We start from the raw sequence: 20,218 nt of genomic DNA on the forward strand, positions 1-20,218 counted from the left end.
GGAAACACTTAACATTTACTGGTTTATTATAAAGGATATTGGAAAGGATACAGAGGAAGAGACACTATGGTGAGGCATGGGGGAGGGGCGCGGAGTTCCTATGCCTTACCTGGTACACCATCCTCTGGGAACCTCCAGGTGTCCAGCTATCCGGAAGCTCCCTGAATCCACTTCTCTTGGGTTTTTATGGAAGCGTTTCTTCTGCCAGGGTATGAGGCGAGACCCGTCAGGGGAGTGTCTTAAGACCCACAATCACAAAGGTGGGAGAAGATTAGAGTCCTGCCTGTGGTAGGTGAAAGGAAGGCTGGAAAGAGATTCTGTTTCCTGAGGCCTAACATACCCATTATCACAAAAGACTGTAACAAGGGCTATGGGAGTTATGAACCAGGAACCGTGGACGAAAACCAATGTATATCATAACACTACACATACTATAGGTGACTAGGGGGCCATAGCCATTCTCATTTAGCTGGCAAGATTGAGAAAAATGCAAATAAAGTTTTCTCAAATTCTAATCTGAGGGTTAAAATAACTTTTATTTTATTTTTAAAAATTTCCCTCTAATCTGTTATCTTCTGGATCCACTAAGTATAGTGGATCTTTTATCTCCCTTCCTGGTCCAGATTGGGCCCTGATGTTTGTAATTATGCTGAAATGTGAGTGCAGATGGCTGGAGTGCAGCTGAGGGAAAGGGATACGTAACTGCCACTAGCTACTTATGGAAAACATTTTATTAAATGGATACTGGCTCGAGAGCATGAAAAAGAAAAGAATAACAAAGCCAGTTGACAATTATGACAGACTAGGAATGAGTGCCTAGCACAATTTTGATCACACAGAGGCATGTAATAAAAGTCTATTGAATTGAATTGATAGATTCTTCTCCATATATGGGATGTGATTTTTTCCCCTTTCTCTAATATGACCAGCTTAGAATCACAGACTGAGAATTGATTCAGGGTAACAGACCAATTCCTTCTTGCATAGATGAGAAAACAGGTCCAAATTGCTTTGGGGACTTGTCCAAAGTCACATAGTTGTGAGTTTGAGCTTATGCAAGGCCTCTGGATTTACACTTCATCTTCATTTTATTTTATCGGATAAACTTTTATTTAAGAATTTTGGTCATATGTTCATAATTTTGTCTGTCTTTGCTTTTTTTTTTTTTTTTTTTTTGAGACAGAGTCTCACTCTGTCGCCCAGGCTGGAGTGCAGTGGTGCGATCTCGGCTCACTGCAAGCTCTGCCTCCCAGGTTCACGCCATTCTCCTGCCTCAGCCTCCGGTGTAGCTAGGACCTGTCTTTGCTTTTAAGATATTTATTCTTCCATTAGCACATCTTTCACAAAGTTTTGGTTACTACACTGCAGTCTTTAAAAAGAAATGGGGCTGGGCACAGTGGCTCATGCCTGTAATACCAGCACTTTGGGAGGCCGAGGTGGGCAGATCACGAGGTAAGGAGTTCGAGACCAGCCTGACCAACATGGTGAAACCCCATCTCTACTAAAAATACAAAAATTAGCCAGGCATGGTGGTGTGTGCCTGTAATCCCAGCTACTCAGGAGGCTGAGGTAGGGGAATTGCTTGAACCTGGAGGTAGAGGTTGCAGTGAGCTGAGATTGCACCACCGCACTCCAGCCTGGGTGACAGAGCAAGACTCCATCTCAAAAAAAAAAAAAAAAAAAAAAAGACTTTTTTTTCTCTATTTCTATTTGCCAGATGCATATAACTGCCAGTTAGAATAACTGAGCAACTGAGAGAGGTGATATTGCATGATAATAATTAAAAGCCCATATGCTGACATGAGACCAGGTTGAATTATACCTTTATCATTACCTTGTTTTAACCCCATCAATGTTTGCTTTATTACTTGGTGAATTTGAGCAAATTATCTAAGTTCTCTATGGATCACAGGGTCACAGTAATACCTCCCTCATAGGATTATTGTGAGCACTAAATAAGTTTATGCATTGCATGTGTTGAGTGAACCATGCAGTTAACTGAGAAATGTGTGGTTTCTCTTAATGTTTGCTTTTTCTTAGTTATCTTCAGGTTGAGACAACCTTGCAGCCAAACCTCAGAATGGATCTAGAACAGGGAACTGTAAAACATCAGGAATTACCTTCATCTCCCTACAGAGGTGTAAGAATGGGACTCCCATGAAAGAGCCCCTTGCAAGGAACATTAGAAAGTAAATGAGACAGATGGATGACAGGAGGAAGGAGAGAAGGGAGGATCACAGATAACCAAGTTGAGCCTGGAGGTTGAGAGGATAATTGGACTCTTGATGCAATATGATTACGTGAAAGGGAAGCTATTTGTAGCAGGTGATGAGTTCATTCTTCTGAACTCTCATCTTGTGTTTTAGGAATTTTTAGATGATTTCAAGTCAAAAGCCCTGATCTTCCTGGACAATTTTATAGTTGTTAGTTATTAATTTGATTTAAAAAAAACAGCCATGACTCCCACATGCAGGACTCCAGGGAATAATTCATAGATAACATAGCCATAAAAATGAAGCCCACTCACACCCCTCTGCGTGCATATGTGTGTGTGTGTGTGTGTGTGTGTGTGTGTTTAAATAAAGACTATAGGACACTGTCTTGTCTGGTTTGAGCTTTTGGGTTTAGGAGAGGAGGAGCAATATTGGAACAAATAGCTGGTTCGGGAGAGGAAGATTAGATAAGGCTGAGAGAAACAGATAATTCAAAAGAGGTTAAAAGAATTAGGATTATCTATTAACTGAAAATAGAATGGTAGAATGAGGATCAGAGAACAGTCTGACTGGTTTTAAGTCTATTTTCTATAGTTAACTAAGTTTAAAAAACAAAAGCTAAATGAGGTGTATTAGTTTCATATTTGCTGCTATAACAGTTGCCACAAGCTTAGTCACTTAAAGCAACATGAATTCATTGTCATACAGTTCTGGAAGTCAGAAATCGAAGATGAATCCCTAGGGCTGCATTCCTCCTGGAGGTTCCGGGGGAAATTGATTTATTTGCGTTTTCTAACATCTAGAGGCCACCTGCATTCCTTGACTCATGTTACAGCCAGCAGTATAGCATTTTTTAATCTTTCTTTCTGATTTCATTGTCACATTGCCTTCAGACTTGACCCTCTTGCTTTCTTCTTACAAGGACTCTTGTAATTACATTGGGCCAACTTAGACAATCCAGGATAAATTCCGACTTCAAGATCCTTAACTTATCACTTCTGCAAAGTCCCCTCTGCCACCATGGAGGGCGATGTGGGGATGTAACTTTGGCCATCTGACTTGTTCTCCTTTCTCCTTTTATTTCTGTGTCTATGCCTTGCTAACTCTTCTTCTGTCACCTGGATACTTTTTCATTTAACAGACATTGTTCTTCCCTTTTTTTTTGGAGGGATAGGGTGGTCAGGAAAGCTTCCTAACACTCTCTGTGGCTTCTCCAAGTTCTCAGGTCTTTTTGTTTCCCTTGGTGGTGTGTTTTATAACTGATGGTCTCCTGTCACCTGTGACTTGCATTTGAAGTACATAAAATTACATTTCTATTTGTTTAAAATGGTTCATGTCTACAGTCTAGAAAAGTGTACTCAGCCCAAAGACACCCTGTTGTCTTGTGGCAACAGGGTGACCTTTTGCTTGGTTCCTAGACTTTGTGTTCCATTAAGCCCAGATCTCTAACTTAGTGACTCCTATTCCAGTAACCACACAATTTAGGGGAGTTTCTATTCTTTAGTGCTCAATGTGCAAGAACCACAGGGCAGACTGCATTGCTCATTGGGAGGAAAAGGAAGGAATCATCTAAGAATGCTGAGGAGAAGTTTTCAGGAATGTGATTTGCATGTACCTTGAAAACTTATGTGAAATTTTTAGAGAACTTATTAGAGAAATGTGAACTTCCATATTAAACATTGGAAGGAATCACTGGAGAGATGGGAGAAAGACAGAAAGAGGGCGCCTGCTTTGGGATCCAAACCAATACCATTTCCTTCTCTGGCATGCAAGATCCCAGCAAGATCTCCCTCAGGGAGAAGCTATCCCTTCATTCTATAAACTCTCAGAGAACTTTTCCGTTATTCTTGTAGTTTATATCACATTTTCCTCAGTCAACTTGTCTGTGTATTTGATATTATCTAATTTAATTCTTAGCATAATCTTCCAAGGTAGATATTATCAACATTATTATTTTACCAATGAATAAGTTAAACATCTGGCCCAAGGACAGAAAATGTGCTCCATAATCCTGAGTTTACCCTCAGGTGTGCTAATTCAAAACCAAGGGCTCTTTCTACCATATCACAGCTGCATCTCAATAAAAGCATCTATACATGTCTCCTTTGTAAAATGAAAGCAATTTGAGGTCAGGAATAATTGCTTATTAATTTTGTAAAACAACCACATAGCATCCAGTACAGTGCCTGACAAATGGTGGTTGCTCTATTAAAATCTGACAAGTAAATGAATACAGAAATGAATTGAATGCATGAATCAGTAAACAGATTGTTCCTGAAAATAGAAATCTTGGGAATAATAAGTGGCTGTTAAATTTTGGGGGGAGAAAGAAGAAATGGTTTGAGGTCTAATTCTATGCTTCAGAAACAGTCCTCTTATTCCTCATTGTTACGTTATTATTTTCCTCAGCAAACTCTTTTAAAAAGCTGGCAAAGATAAATGTTGACCAAGCATTGTTGTTTGCAGCAATGAATTTGTATCTTTTATATAAATGTATTGCGAGAGGACACATTAAAGTTCTGGGAACTGTAGTTTTATTAAGTGATGTAAAACATGTTAATGTTTATTAAGATCTCAATTAATTTTACATTTCTCCTCTTTCCCTCCCTCCTTCTCCAATACCTTTTATTACCCCTTTCATTTATATTTTTGTGATATATAAAATGAGTTACTAGTGCCATGTACAATAAGAAACTTTCAGTCTATAAAGTCCCTCAGTATAATTCAAAGCAGGAGGACATGGAGACACCCAAAGACTTTGAATGACTGCAGTGTTCAGAGGAGCTCTCGTGGGAATCCCTTCTGACCCCTCCACCTTTGGAACTCAAAATAAACCATAAATGCCTGTCTTCCTTGACCTGAGGACAATTTTCCCACTATTCATTATCTGGCTTCCAAAATGAATTGCCAAAAGTCCAGCCATCCTGCCAACAACATTTGGAATAAGATGGGAGAATTTAAGGTCAAAGAGAAATAAACTGTTTCTGTCTTGTTGGTCTTGTCCTTCCACTGTCTCCTTCCTTACCCCCAGTAACCTACTCTGAGGGATAGCATGTCAGAGACAGCCCAGAAAAGCATGGGAAATATCTCAATTTCCACGGGAATCCTTGAGTAGGGAGTGGCCAGTACTTGGGAAAAACAGTACTCTTTTAAAAACTAAAGTAAAGTTACAGCACCAGGGCGGTGATAATACAATGTAATTGAGCTGAACTAGGCAGCAGTGGAGGTCTCCACACTTGCTTTCTTTGTCACTCCATAGGAGTTCCCAATGAAGAGGCCAGCAGTGTATCTTCTCTTTGCTATCAGAATTGGTTGCATTATTATGAGGTAGAAATCTTCTGAAAGGAGTTTACCTTGAATGTTAGTCAAATAGATCTTTCTTGAGCCTGTCCTATCCTATCCTATCCTATCCTATCCATTTATCCATTCAATTAACATATTATTAATCAACATATATATGCAAGATATGATGATAGGGATAGGACAAGTATGATAGTGACAATAATAATAATAGGTAACATTTATTGAGTATTTATAATACTATACACCAAGTTCTATGCTAAACCTATTAATGCATTGACTTATTTAGCATCACAACACATCTATAAGTTAGAAATTCTATTATCACCATTTTTACATAGAAAAATGAAGGGTTGGAGTTTAATTAAGGGTTGGAATTTAATTTGCCCAATGTCACTCTGCTGGTAAGTAAGAGTTGGAATATAAACCCAAGCAGTGCGGACCTGTGGTCTTATCATCTATGTCATCCTAAGAGTTAAAGCAACTTTATGGTACTCAAGTTATTTTTAAGGTTATTTAAAATAACCTTCCTTGGTCTTCCTTGGGGAGACCAAGGAAGTAAGACAAGGCACCCATCCTCAAGGAGCTTGCTATCTCACTGGGAGTACATACATATGGGACTCTTAGGTATACATTTACAAAAAGCTAGAGTCATTCCATGAAAACGTGCTATCCATAACTTTGGAAGAAGAAATGTGTTCTGTTCTTTGCTCTGTAACTTACTGGCTATGAGAACTTGGAAACATCTTTTAATTTCTGTAAATCTCAGTTTTTCTACTTTTAAAATGGGGGGGGGGTGCAAATTAAAAGCTCCCTGAGGCCCCTTAAATAGGCCACTGTTTTGTAATTTTGTAGTAGATAAGAGAGAAAGCAGTCTGGGATGGAGTAGTTACAGAGGTTTCAAGAAAAGAGTGAGACTTGTTCTGATCCTGGAGTATTAAACTGGCATAGAGGTGGAGAGAGAAAAAGATGGTGTGCTTGGGAGATACTGAGGAGGCCAACAGGAGTAGGTGTACATGTGGTTGTGGAGAATAATGGGAAATAAGGTTAGCAGCTGAGGATGTTAGAAGGCAGAGAGTGATGTTTGAAGCAGATATGGTAGATCAGTGGTCCTCAAAGTGTGGTCCTGAACCAGAGGTGTGAATCCTCAAACCCCACCTCAGACCTCCTGAATGAAGAAAAGCCAGAGGCAAAGGTTGCATACCATATGATCTTATGTATATGAGAAAAAACAAAACTATAAGGATGGAGAACAGATCAGTGGTTGCTAGGGATAAGAACAGGGGGCCGGGCGCGGTGGCTCAGGCCTGTAATCCCAGCACTTTGGGAGGCCGAGGCGGGCGGATCACGAGGCTGGGATATCAAGACCATCCTCGCTAACGCGGTGAAACCTCGTCTCTACTAAAAATACAAAAAGTTAGCTGGGCTTAGTGACGGGCGCCTGTAGTCCCAGCTACTCGGGAGGCTGAGGCAGGAAAATGGCGTGAACCCAGGAGGTGCAGCTTGCAGTGAGACGAGATTGCACCACTGCACTCCACCCTAGGCGACAGAGCGAGACTCCGTCTCAAAAAAAAAAAAAAAAAAAAAAAAAAAAGAACAGGGTAAAGGCTTTATTACAAAGGGGCAGCATGAGGGAATTTCTGGGGTGACAGAACTGTTCTGTATCCTAACTGTAGCAATAATCTGTGTGTTAAAACCTGCACAATTGTACACCCAAAAAACGTGGGAATAAAGAAACTTTGGGGTGGAGCCCAGCTGTCTGTGTTTTAACCAGACCTCCAAGTGATTTGGGTGTACACTGAAGTTTGAGAACTACTATGGTTAATATAGAGAACCATTATAAGTGAGGAGGAAATTGTCTCTGCAAGCCTGGCCTGATAGGGAGTGCTGAAGGCACTGCAGTAGGAAGAGGGAAATGGGCAGGTGGGATGTTACAGTAATTCAGACCTGGAGAAAGGTGGTAAATATAGGTATGAAAAAGCAAGGACACATTTAACAGGATTTCCTTGGCTGGGCGCAGCGGTTCACACTTGTAATTCCAGCACTTGAGGAGGCCGAGGCGGGTGGATCATCTGAGCTCAGGCATTTGAGACCAGACTGGGCAACATGGCAAAATGCCATCTCTACATAAAATATTAATACAAAAGTTAGAAGAATTGGTTGAGCCCAGGAGGTGGAGGCTGCAGTGAGCCAAGATCATGCCACTGCACTCCAGTCTGGGCGACAGAGTGAGACCCTGTCTCAAAAAATAAAAATAAAAGGATTTTCTGGGAAGACAGAAAAACACTTGTGACAGATTAGCTATTGGCAGTGAAGAAGAAAGTCTAAATAATGTAGATTGGAGCATTTATAAATTATGAGAGTAAGGAGAATATTATAGTTACATAAAAATGGGATATTGGGAAGAAGGGTTGAGTAAAAAGGAATACATGGTGCCATTCACAAGGCATTGAACACCTCAGGTCCTTGATTGTTCTCATTTATATAGTAAATATATTGAATGTGATCCTCTTGAAATCTTAATTTTTTTATAGCTGGAGGAGCTATTAGAGGTTTTCTCACTAAACTTATTTCCTTTCTCCCTTTCTCTTTTTCTACCTTTTCTTTTTTGACAGAAAGCAAGAGAGCTCAGATAACATATTCAAGATCACCCAGGAAAGTACTGACTGAGTTGATAATAGGATTTAGTCAAGGGCAAATCTTTTGCTGTTGTACTGTTTTGTTTTTTTTTCTCTATTTCCAATTGCTATGCTCTATGTTACGTTCTATGTTGACAGCTGTCATTTTTTTCTGTTAATAATCTGGACCTTTTCCTTCATTGGCACAGGACTTTCTGTAAGTAATAATAATAATAAACCTTGCCACTTATGGAGTACCATAGTACATGTGCTAGGCACTAATATTAGTGTTTCACATATAGTAACTCACTTAATCACAAGAGGCTTATGAAATAGATACCATTATTATCTTCATTTTACAGAAGAGAAAACTAAGGCAAGGTAAGGTTTAAAAACTTGCCAAAAGTCACACATGTAGTAAGATGAATCTGGGCAGTTTTGCTCCAATATCCATGCCCTTTACCACTATGTTATTCTGTCTCTTGCTTTAAGAAAACAAGAGTTTAGTTTTAGTATTAATTGGATTTTCTAAGAGTTCAACGTTTCACTTGACTTTCTCTCTAGGAACAGTCTTTTTAACGTGTATTGTATTTGCTTTACAAGCTTCCAGTTATATAATCTGAGACAGGATTTTTGCCACGGTTGGGAGTTGGGCATTGTCTCTCCCGAGTGTGGGGAAGATTTAACCCAATTCAACATGTTACTTTTGACTGTAGTAATGGAATGGGGATCTGGAAAGTATCTTATGATATTGCTTGGACAGATCCAGGTGGTCATATGACTTAGTTATCCAAAACAGCTGGTTGCTAGTCTTTTCTTGATGACTTTTCTTCTGTAATGGAAACTTCACCACATTTATTGTTCACGATTTCCATGGTTTCATCACCATTTTATGGTAAGTTCTCCTGAACACTTCCTGTTTAAGTTTAAGCAATGTTTGTGTGTGTGTATGTGTGTGTGCTGGGGTAGGGGCCTTTCACGCTTATAGATGGCTGCCTTTTGAAAATTTATAAATGCATCATTATTTATCAGTTTCTTGTTCGAAGCTTCATAATCTCTTGAAGCTAGAGCCCCTTGTGTGGGTTTAGGTATCGTCTTGGTTAAGGGTAGGAACCCTGGTGCTTTTAGGATCAAGTCTCATTAGGGGTACCACATAGTTGTCCCCTTCTGTGCTCCTACCACCTCCCTGGACTCCTGAAAATGCGTATGTGGCTAGAGAAGATCAGGATTTGATTAGTTACCGAACCCTAAATCCCTGTCCTCTGACATTTTCTCAAGGATTCTCTCTCTTTTCCCTATTTTTCTGCTTCTTTTATTTATTTATTTTTAAATTTTAAATTTTTTTTTAATTCTTTTGAGACAGAGTCTCCCTTTTGTTTTCTAGGCCCGAGTGCAGTGGCACCATCTCAGTTCACTGCAACCTCCACCTCCCAAGTTCAAGCTATTCTTGTGCCTCAGCTTCCCTAGTAGCTGGGACTACAGGCACGTACCACCATGTCTGGCTAATTTTTTTGTATTTTTAGAAGAGACGAGGTGGGGGGTGTTCACCATGTTGTCTAAGCTGGTCTTGAATTCCTGACCTCAGGTGATCCGCCCGCCTCGGCCTCCTAAAGTGCTGAGATTACAGGCATGAGCCACCATGCTCAGGCTTTCTGTTTCTTTCTTTACCACTCATCAAACACAGTAGTCTTTCACTCCTTCTCGCTGGGAACAAGCTGGCGTATCTCAGTGATTTTGGGGTTTTGGAAAACAAATACCAAAATGGGATACTCTTGTCAATTATCATTTGCTTTTGACGTCACAACACAACTCCCTCAGAGGCAAGAAAGCACGAAATGCCTGGCTACAGTCTTTAAAGAGGAAAAATTACATGTAGAGGAACATATGAATTAACACCTGATACATTAATATGTATTTAAGCTATTATTATTATCTTTAAGAGTTGCTACAGATCACTTGTTTTCTGCGTGTTTGCCGTGGAGAGGGGTGACTGCGTGATCATGGATGGAGTCCTTGCACCTAGATTCAGGAATTGTATGATTAAATGAAAGTCTGGTGACCTCATGTGGTCCTTCACACTTGGATATATCAGGGATCTGGGGAGATAAAGTGTGTTTCTCCACCAGGTGACTGAAGAAGAGGATGCCCAACAAGTGGGGCCAGGTTTATGAAAGCAAGACCACCCTACGCATAATGAAACCCAACTGTGCCATATTTTTTGGACAAATACTTATTAACAAGCTCATGTAAAATGTTTGTATGACTTATTCTATAATCTCAATAAAGTCCTAGTTCTTTCTGCCCTGACTACACCTTGTATGAAGAGTTTGCTCAGATACAATAATATTCTAAGCTGGGATTCTAATACCTTTTAGTTGATATCAGGCAACAAGAAATCTTAGCATCAATGTCTGGATAGAGGACTTTGTGGGAATCAAGCCACAGGTGCCATCTCTAAGGGTTAAGAGTGAATTACATTTTCAAAACCTTTCTATGGAATGGGTGGGGGTTTCCACAATAGTGTCACCAGTCCAGATAACTTGAATATTATTGTGACTGGAGAGCCCATTATCTAATGAACAAGCCTATGTAGCACGCGTTCTGCTAGTTGGCAAAGCATCCGATTTCGATCTCGATAGGGATAGCTGAGGCGGCGACAGCAGCCACCTTTGGAGCATGGTCTTTCTAAAGAGCTTGCTGACCACCGTTTAGATATGAATGCTTGATTAGGTCAAGCAGCTGAATTAACTATGACATACATAATGTCATACTGTAGTGATTACAATCAGCTAAAATTTTTTATTTCATTGTTTTTCATTTCTTGTTTTGTATCTGTCTTGCCCAATTTAAACATAAACTCAATGAGAGGAGCTTATCTTTTTTATTTCATTGAAAATATCAAAACATATTATAGCGTACATCATGTGGTAGGCATTCAGTAAACATACTTTTAATTTGTTGAATAAATAAGTGAACAAAAGGAGAGGCTGCACAGGGTTTTCTTTTTCTTTTTTTCGAGACAGAGTTTCACCCTTGTTGCCCAGACTGGAGTGCAATGGTGTAATCTCGGCTCACCACAACCTCCACCTCCTGGGTTCAAGGGATTCTCCTGCCTCAGCCTCCGGAGTAGCTGGGATTGCCGGCATGCATCACCATGCATGGCTAATTTTGTATTTTTAGTAGAGACGGGGTTTTACCATGTTGGTCAGGCTGGTCTCGAACTCCCAACCTCAGGTGATCCGCCCGCCTTGCCCTCCCAAAGTGATGGGATTACAGGCTTGAGCCACTGCACCCGGCCTGCACAGGCTTTTCTCTGTCCACCATGGTCCTAAGAAATTAAGTCAGCTTATTTAAACAAGAACCCTGGGAGGCTTCCTAGTCTGTTACTGCAGGTTACTTGTGATGATCCCTTACTGAAAATGAGCTAACCTGGGGTAGCTGAGTTAACAGCTTGAACATAAAAATGAAAAGAGTTGTTATTAAGACAATCTGCTGAAGGGAAACGTTAGAACATATCAAGAGTTGAAAGGGTATAATAGATAAACGTGCTTTCTGTGAACATATTTGACACAAATGACATTGTCACTTCCATCTTTTCAGCCATCTTATAGTTTGAAGGGGCTTATTATGTAATTAATCACTAATATGAGCGAAAGCCTAAAACACTGCTAGGGAATGATTCACTTGTGTTTAGAAACAGAGCTTTCATTTCTGAAGTCATATCATAACACATTAGTACTACTACTACTATATATCCCTTAGCATTTTCTTCACCTTTTTATCATTTGGAGCACCCGAGGAGTATTTCATATTAACTAACCATAGAGTCATTTTCCATCATGTATCATATATTAATTATATAAATCAAGTAAGAAAATAAATATATGTTTCAACATGATATCACACTGTATTACTAAACTTCTCTTTCATATGCTGTTAAAGCACAAGCAATGAGTGAATTTTCTGTAGTTCAAATTGAAGTAGGTAAATTCAGAAAAAGGGTAGATGGTAGATGCCAAAACGATAGATTCTTTCCACCACAATCACCCGGCACTGCCTTTCCCTGCAGTTAAGAGTCCATCTTGATTTTAGGGGCCATGCTGAGGATCCTGGCAAGTTGAGGATTTCAGTCCCAGAACTGAGCTGACTTTCCACTAACATATTCTTATACTCCCCCTAAGGGTTTTCAAGATCATCCATTACCCTGTCTCGGAGCCACCTACGAGGAGCAAACTCCACTGATCTGAAGTTTTAAATGAGCAGCCAGGAAGAAGGCTGTTCCAGCTTTCAACAAAATGCATCCTCCCTCTTGATGGGTCCTCGCAGGGACCCTCTGGGCCCCCTTCCCTCTGTCAGTCTCTGCTGGGTTCTACCTCTCAGATTAGTTCCCAGCTGCACGGAACTCAGAGGAGCTCCTCTCTCCTCTGGTCTCTAATCCGGCAAATGTCTTACTCTCGGCTGTGGACATTGACGGCTAGCGAGTGTTTTAGAAGCTTGTGTTTATCTTTCCTGGGTATCTATTCCAGACATGTTCTTTTTAGTCCGTGGAAAGAAGCCTTGTAGTGTTTCTTCAGAAGGAAGCAGCCTGGAACCAATCTGCTCTTTGCTCAGTTCTTTGCTAATGCTCACGCCTTCCCACAGCCGGCAGGGGGCAACTGCGACACGGATTTAAATTGCATTGAGTTTAAATTGGATTATCCGATGTTAGGACACCTCTTTTGGAAACGTGTTGTAAAAATCTTGCCTCATGCTTCTCAACTTTCCTCCCTCTCTTCTTCCTTCTCGTTGTTCCTGACATATGTCTGGCGTCTACAGCGAAACCTGTTGGTGATTGCCGAAAGCCTTTCAACCACAGGAACAGCCTATGCCCCAGGGCTACTTCTGTTTCTTTTAAATCCTGAAAAATTATGGTCTCATAATTGATTCTTTTCAGATTGCTAGTGATTGCAATTATCCTCCCTGCCTCTTCTCATCGGCATATGTCCTATATAATATGAGGAACTAAATGCCCCACTTGACCATTCTCAATCTCTTTCAAGGACAGAAATTGAATTCACTTACTTTATAGTGCTTATAGTCATTTAATGGTGTTACCTCTGTCCAGTTAGCAAATTAGAGACATTTTAGTCCTCCGTGACTCATTCTAAGCTGCACTCCAATATTTCACCTACTCCACCCCAAAATGCAGCTTTACTATAACCTAGCAATTCAGTTCATTCATTCATTTGCACATTCATCAATTTACATGGCAAATCTTTATTGAATGCTATTAAATGCCAGGCCCTGTGCTAAGTGCTGAAGCTGTAATTGTGAACTAAACAGATGTTCACTCTACTCTTGGGGACCTAACACTTTAATGGGAGAGACAGACAATATTCGCATATATATATACATACGGAGATATAAATGCCAATTGAAAAATGTCATGAATGGAAAATTCAGAGGGCTCTGAGGATATGTTAGGAGAAGTTTTTAGGTATATAATATCTCCCAATGCACATTGGGAAGTTAGGGCTCCTTGAGGTTAGAGTCTATGTTTGTTTGTTTATTTATTTATTTAGAGATAGAGTCTTGCTCTGTTGTCCAGGCTGGAGTGCAGCGGCATGATCTTGGCTTACTGCAACCTCCACCTCCTGGGTTCAAGGAATTCTCTGCCTCAGCCTCCCAAGTAGTTGGGATTACAGGTGCCTGCCACCACGCTTGGCTAATTTTTTTTGTATTTTCCGTAGAGATGGGGTTTCACCATCTTGGCCAGGCTGGTCTTGAATGCCTGACCTCATGATCCACCCACCTCGGCCTCCTAAAGTGCTGGGATTACAGGCATGAGCCACTGTGCCAGGCCTATGTTCTTTTGTTTCTATACTCCACCTACCTACATCAGTGATTGGAAAAATATCTGCTATACAGTTTACATATATGTATTTTATATTCAATTGTTCCAAGTGTCTCTGAAGCGAGAAACAACTCTGTAACCCTTGAAACACCTAGTATAAGACTTTATATATAATTGGTTCTTCACACATTCTGGTGGAATGTAATTGTATCTCTCAAAATTTAGCTATGTTTCTGTTTTTAGTGATTGCTTGTGCTGGTTTTCCACACTTATGCATCTTAAGGTGATAACCCGCTAAATTCACGCACTAGCAGGAAGGACTGAGGTGGTCCATGGCCTTTTGAGTTTTGACTTCCCAGCCAGGCAGCATACCCACACAGGGAGCAGATTTAAAACTGCAAAGCCCCAGAATTATTCAAACCATTTTCAGTTTGGAATCACTAGTGTGAGTCATCAAGACAAAGAATTATCTTCCTCTGAGCCTTTAATTAAACTTTAACTCAAGCATTTTCAATTGATTTTATTTCAAAACAAGTTTTTCTTTGTAAAACAAAAGAATAACAAGACGAGGAAGAGAGATGACAGGAGATAAAAATAGTTTCTTGTTAACGAGCATTAATGTAATGTGGCCAGGAAAAAATATCTAGTGTGCAGTCAAATAGAGCCCGAGACCGAGCATGAAATTGTAAACAAATTAGAAAATTATCTTCTCTGGATGGTGTTGTTTTTGATGTTAAATTAATGTCAGATACATTCAAGTTTATCTATAAAGGGAAAATAGTTTGGTAGGCTGGAGCTATTGTTTCTTTTGAATTTTTCATTTGGTTTGTTTTATTTTCGTATGTCTGTGAGGCTATGGTAGGGAGGAAAGGGAAAGGGGGGATGAAATAATATTCCAGGGATTCTTGAGGAGTAAAACAAATCTAATATTATTTAGTCTTGTGAAAAGAGTGCAATGTTTAAAGTGATTTGAACTTCAGCATTTGTCAACTCCTCGGCCTTTAAACTTTACTGTTGTATGAGCAGAAATGCAATAATACTATTCATTCCCTGAATAATGAACTCCTAATTAAATTTAATAGACTTCACAACTTAAATACTCTTAACTTTATAATGCTCTATACTTGAGCCTATACCAAGCCAGAAATTGAAGCCATAGAAAAAAGTGTTTTCCAAAGCACTGAATATCTTTTCTCCCTTACATTTCCAGGGCAAATATGAGGAAAAGAGTAACCTGATGTTCTGGTATGTTAGTCTGCTCTGAGGAAATGGAATACGATTTTCTCTTGGCAATGTTGTAAATGATAGTTGATTTCTAGATCATTCCACAAAAAACTCTTATTTAAGCAGTGATATAGATAAAATAGTAGTAGGGTACTGATTCATCCTGGTTTTAAAAGGATTTTGTGGTATGTCTTGAGCATTTAACTACCATTTATAAATGGTGTTTTCACAGAAAATGCATTCTGAAATAGTAAAAGAAAATGTGAGATACATTGAGTTCATATGATAGGATGCCACGTCTTTAAATGCAGACAGTCTTTCAAAGGCGCTTTTCAATAGTTTTATCTCTTGTTTGTTTTCATACCAACTTGCTGCAAGCTAGGTACTGTATAGAGGTCCCTCCAACATCCATCCCTCTATCTGGAAGGGAAGCAGAGTAAGTTCTTCGAATAGGCTTTCTGCTGTCTCACATGTCACCCTCTTGCAGTACAAACTACTTTTACATCCCTTAAAATAACACGCACCCACCCTTCCCTCTGGAACGCTCATTCTTTTCTAGCCCAACTGACTGACTGCTGCTTATTCTCTAGTTCCACGTTTGCCTCCTCTGAGAAGTTCCCCGTGATTTACCATTGTGGACACTAGTGCTCCTCTGCGAGAGTTCTGCTGCTTTCTGGACAGTCTGTCTTTAAGCACCTGTTTGTGATTGTTTCCATATCTAAGACCTCTCCGGGCTAAAAGCACCTTGAAAGCAAGGAGCAAACCTAATGGTGTTTGTATATTTACTGCATACTGCCTGACACAGTAAACATGACCAATGAGTAAATCAGTAACGAATAAATGAATTAAGTCACTAATAATTCTTTTACATACATTCGATTTCTTTGTTCTAATTATCCCTTAATCTCCAACTATTATTCTTGCATCAGGAAATCAAACACAAATATTTTTCTGCCTTTTACAAAAGCAAAAGGTTCAAATGGAGCAAGAAATAGAAAAAAAAAGGAACTAAAGTTGAGAGGGGGGATAAAGTTAAAACCAAAACAACCAACCAAACAGAAACCTAAACATGAGAGACTTTCATTACATCATTGTTATCTAAATATTGGTGAGTGAACTATTGGGTCAAGGTTGAAACTGAAAACAGTTGCAGCATGCATTCCACAGGTGGGTGTACAGGAAGGGAGGGACTTACGGAGCCAGGAGGACATGGATTATGGATGAAGGTTTTCATGGACTGGGTGGGATACTGCGTCCTAGTGCACCTTGCGTCTCTGACTGTAATACTGCACATTAGCCAGCAGAGGGTAGCCACAAATATTGCATGCGTTTCTCCTCCCCACTTAATGTTTTCTTCATTTTTCAGATAAATATAAAATTGGCAATTCTTGTCCCCAGAGGTAGAATATAGAAGGTTGTGGGTGTAGTAATTCCTTAGTAACTTGCGGGGAATTTTTTGTATGTTTCAATGTAATGTTCGAAGCTAGGGAACATGGGTGGTGGGTTGGAAAAATGATTGTGTAGTTAGAACTAACTTTAAAGAAGCCTTGTTCTATGCCAAATGCTGTGCTAAGTGACTCATATGCATTAGTATATTTAATCATCTCAAAAAGTCTTAGGATATACTATTTTATCAGTCCAAATTTCTAGGCAAAAGAACTAAACATTAGATAATTTAAGTAACTCGCAACGCCTGGAATTAAAGCGACACTTATTCTAATTCTCAGTGTTATATAAGCTCCCTCAGCAGAACAGTCCCAGTTTTTACCCTAATGGCGTGCTGAGCTTGATCTGAGGTACTGTGGGACCTGACTTGGCTTTAGTCAGTGAGAGGGTCTTAGGGAAAGAGTGAAAGCAGAACAAAATGAAAAGGAAATGACACTGTAGAGATGACTGTTCCTAAAACATAGTTTTCAAAACCATATTTACTAGCCTAAAGGAAAATATGTTTTAATTAGGTATTTATGGAGTTTTTATAAGTTACCACAGGTTTCCTTACATTTTTTTTCCCTAATATCTGTAACTGCAAATCTTAGGCATTTACTTAAATCGCCTCATCACAGCCTCCCTGTGAACAAATGAGGAAAGTATGTGTACAATAGTAAAATCCTATTTGGCTGCCAAGTGAACTTCACCACATCTCTTTAAGACTTTGGTTATGATTAGCATTGACTGGGAGGTAAATATTAGCAGATTTGTAAAGAACAAAATCAAGATATTTTTAGTTCACTTTCGCCAATATTTTTAAATGTTTACTATGTTGCCAAGCATTGTGCTAGGCACAGGGGTTAAAAGATATTTAAGACTAAATTCCTACTATCAAAAAGTTCTCATATCCAGGTAGAAAAACAGAAACATAAGTCAATGACCATAATGCAATATGATGAACCCTCTCTTAAAAGCATGGGTAAAGTGCTAAGGTGACCGGGAAAGGGTAGCTTTTTGGGTCTCCCAATATTCAACAACTTGTCCTATGGATTAATATTTAAGATTTGCCTGGTGCTTTTCTAGTTTAGAATTGTGATAAAGTGATGGATAGATTAGAAGGTTAGTTTTAAAACTGAGCATGAAAATAGTTGCATCCTGTGATGGAGGAGTACCCAGAATTCTGACCATATCTACTCACTAAAATACTGAAGATACAAAGAAGCAGTAAATTCTGCTGTAGTTTGTTGTTTGGCAGTTAGTACTCATTTATCAAGGCTTACTGCACATAAGATAGTCTGACAGCCATAGGGAACAATGGATAAGGAGTTGGAAACAAAAATTTTGTAGAGAAATAAATAATCAAGTAGAATGATTTAATTTTATAGCTGGAAATAGCTCAAAAAAATCTAAAATGATGGATAACTTCATCATTTTACAGATGAGGGAACTGAGGTCTGGCAGTAAAAAGTGATCATTTTACTTCTCAAAAGAAGACATTTATGCAGCCAAAAAACACATGAAAAAATGCTCATCATCACTAGCCGTCAGAGAAATGCAAATCAAAACCACAATGAGATATCATCTCCCACCAGTTAGAATGGTGATCATTAAAAAGTCAGGAAAAAACAGGTGCTGGAGAGGATGTGGAGAAATAGGAACACTTTTACACTGTTGGTGGGACTGTAAACTAGTTCAACCATTGTGGAAGTCGGTGTGGCGATTCCTCAGGGATCTAGAACCAGAAATACCATTTGACCCAGCCATCCTATTACTGGGTATATACCCAAAGGATTGCAAATCATGCTGCTATAAAGACACATGCACACATATGTTTACTGCGGCACTATTCACAATAGCAAAGACTTGGAACCAACCCAAATGTCCAACAATGATAGACTGGATTAAGAAAATGTGGCACATATACACCATGGAATACTATGCAGCTATAAAAAATGATGAGTTCATGTCCTTTGTAGGGACATGGATGAAGCTGGAAACCATCATTCTCAGCCAACTATGACAAGGACAAAAAAACCAAACACCGCATGTTCTCACTCATAGGTGGGAATTGAACAATGAGAACACATGGACACAGGAAGGGGAACATCACACACCGGGGACTGTTGTGGGGTGGGGGGAGGGGGGAGGGATAGCATTGGGAGATATACCTAATGCTAAATGACGAGTTGATGAGTGCAGCACACCCACATGGCACATGTATACATATGTAACAAACCTGCACGTTGTGCACGTGTACCCTAAAACTTAAAGTATAATAATAAAAAAAAGTGATCATTTTTTCCAAATGTCATATATCTAATAACAGTGAGGACCAGAGCCCTGAGAAGACTAGCAGGCAATGCATGCAGAGTTCTACCTGGGAACTCTAGCATCAGAGAGCTTGGGCTCACATCTGTCTCCACCAAATACTGGCTGGGTTAACTTAAGTTATTTAAACTCGTGTCATTCGGTGACCTCATCTGCAAAATGGAAACAGTACTATAGTGTCTGCAGATATAAAATGAGAGAACACATGTAAAACAATAATGAGGATTAAAATGCAGTGCAAATTAATGAAGGACATACTAAGAGCTTGATAAATGCTATTTATTAGTACTTATGTGTCCTAATTTCTGCATTACTATTCTTTCTGCCACAAGAAAAATAAAAGTGAAATGGGATTTTGTTCAGTTTTGTTTCTCTGACACAGGAAGAAATCTCTTCTTAAAATCTGTATGCACATGTGGTGTCCTCATTTCCCCTTGTGTCTCTTCTTTCAGGGCCAAGGAGATTAAGATCAAGTTGGGAATTCTCCTCCAGAAGCCAGACTCAGTTGGTGACCTTGTCATTCCATACAATGAGAAGCCAGAGAAACCAGCCAAGACCCAGAAGTGAGTCATGAATATGGATTCCACTCATTTCCTCCAGAGGATGGCTATTTTTCAAGTGTTTAGCACCATTCCTCATCTGTAGAACTACCCCCTTCAATTACTCATTAAGGATCATAAGAGCCCTCAGAGAGTTGGTTTGCAAATAAGTTCTTTTTTTTTCTTAACTATCTCATGTCTGGAGCATCTTATTGAATACAGGCAGAATACTTAAAAAATTAAAGATAAGACTCAGCCTTATTTTTGAGAGACAGACATACTTATAAAATAGACAGACCATACTTATAAAATGATACCAGCCACTACAGCAGTGTGGTAAAAATACCTGCTCATTTACTGCCTTGGTAACCACTCCTGATCCAGTTAATTATGAGCCCTGGATGCTTACCTGCTGATGAACTATCTAAAGCTGCTTCCTCAGCAGGGTGATGTGAGAACATTTCCCTCAGAAAGATACTAAGGACAAGGCAGACAATTTCAGCCTAATCGTTCCTTCTCCAAGATAGTTCCCCTCAAGGTCCAACAGAGGAACAAAGTCTGTTACTTAAGTGAAGAATGAACACTTGACTAGCTATTTGTATTTAACGTACACCAAGTATTTTTCCCAATTCATAAATTAATATTCTCGATTGGATTTCTGCAGTCCTCCCTCATCCCCATTCTCCTCTCCCTACATATTCCTCCTGTCAATTCAGGCATCCTAGGGAACTATTA

General features: G+C 39.5%; 1 protein-coding gene and 1 long non-coding RNA gene across 2 annotated transcripts in view; one reads left to right on the forward strand and one right to left on the reverse strand.

The window, feature by feature from the left end:
- LOC129031640 (uncharacterized) overlaps window positions 1-20,218 on the reverse strand; it is a 51,289-nt gene that overhangs the window by 25,254 nt on the left and 5,817 nt on the right. The window lies entirely within an intron of this gene.
- RGS5 (regulator of G protein signaling 5) overlaps window positions 1-20,218 on the forward strand; it is a 59,030-nt gene that overhangs the window by 15,159 nt on the left and 23,653 nt on the right. The window contains exon 2 of the mRNA XM_054478144.1: window positions 19,397-19,507. Coding sequence (XP_054334119.1) covers window positions 19,397-19,507 — 111 coding nt within the window. The remainder of the gene's footprint in view (window positions 1-19,396; window positions 19,508-20,218) is intronic.

This window comes from Pongo pygmaeus, chromosome 1, assembly GCF_028885625.2.
Source record: "Pongo pygmaeus isolate AG05252 chromosome 1, NHGRI_mPonPyg2-v2.0_pri, whole genome shotgun sequence".
Taxonomy (NCBI): domain Eukaryota; kingdom Metazoa; phylum Chordata; class Mammalia; order Primates; family Hominidae; genus Pongo; species Pongo pygmaeus.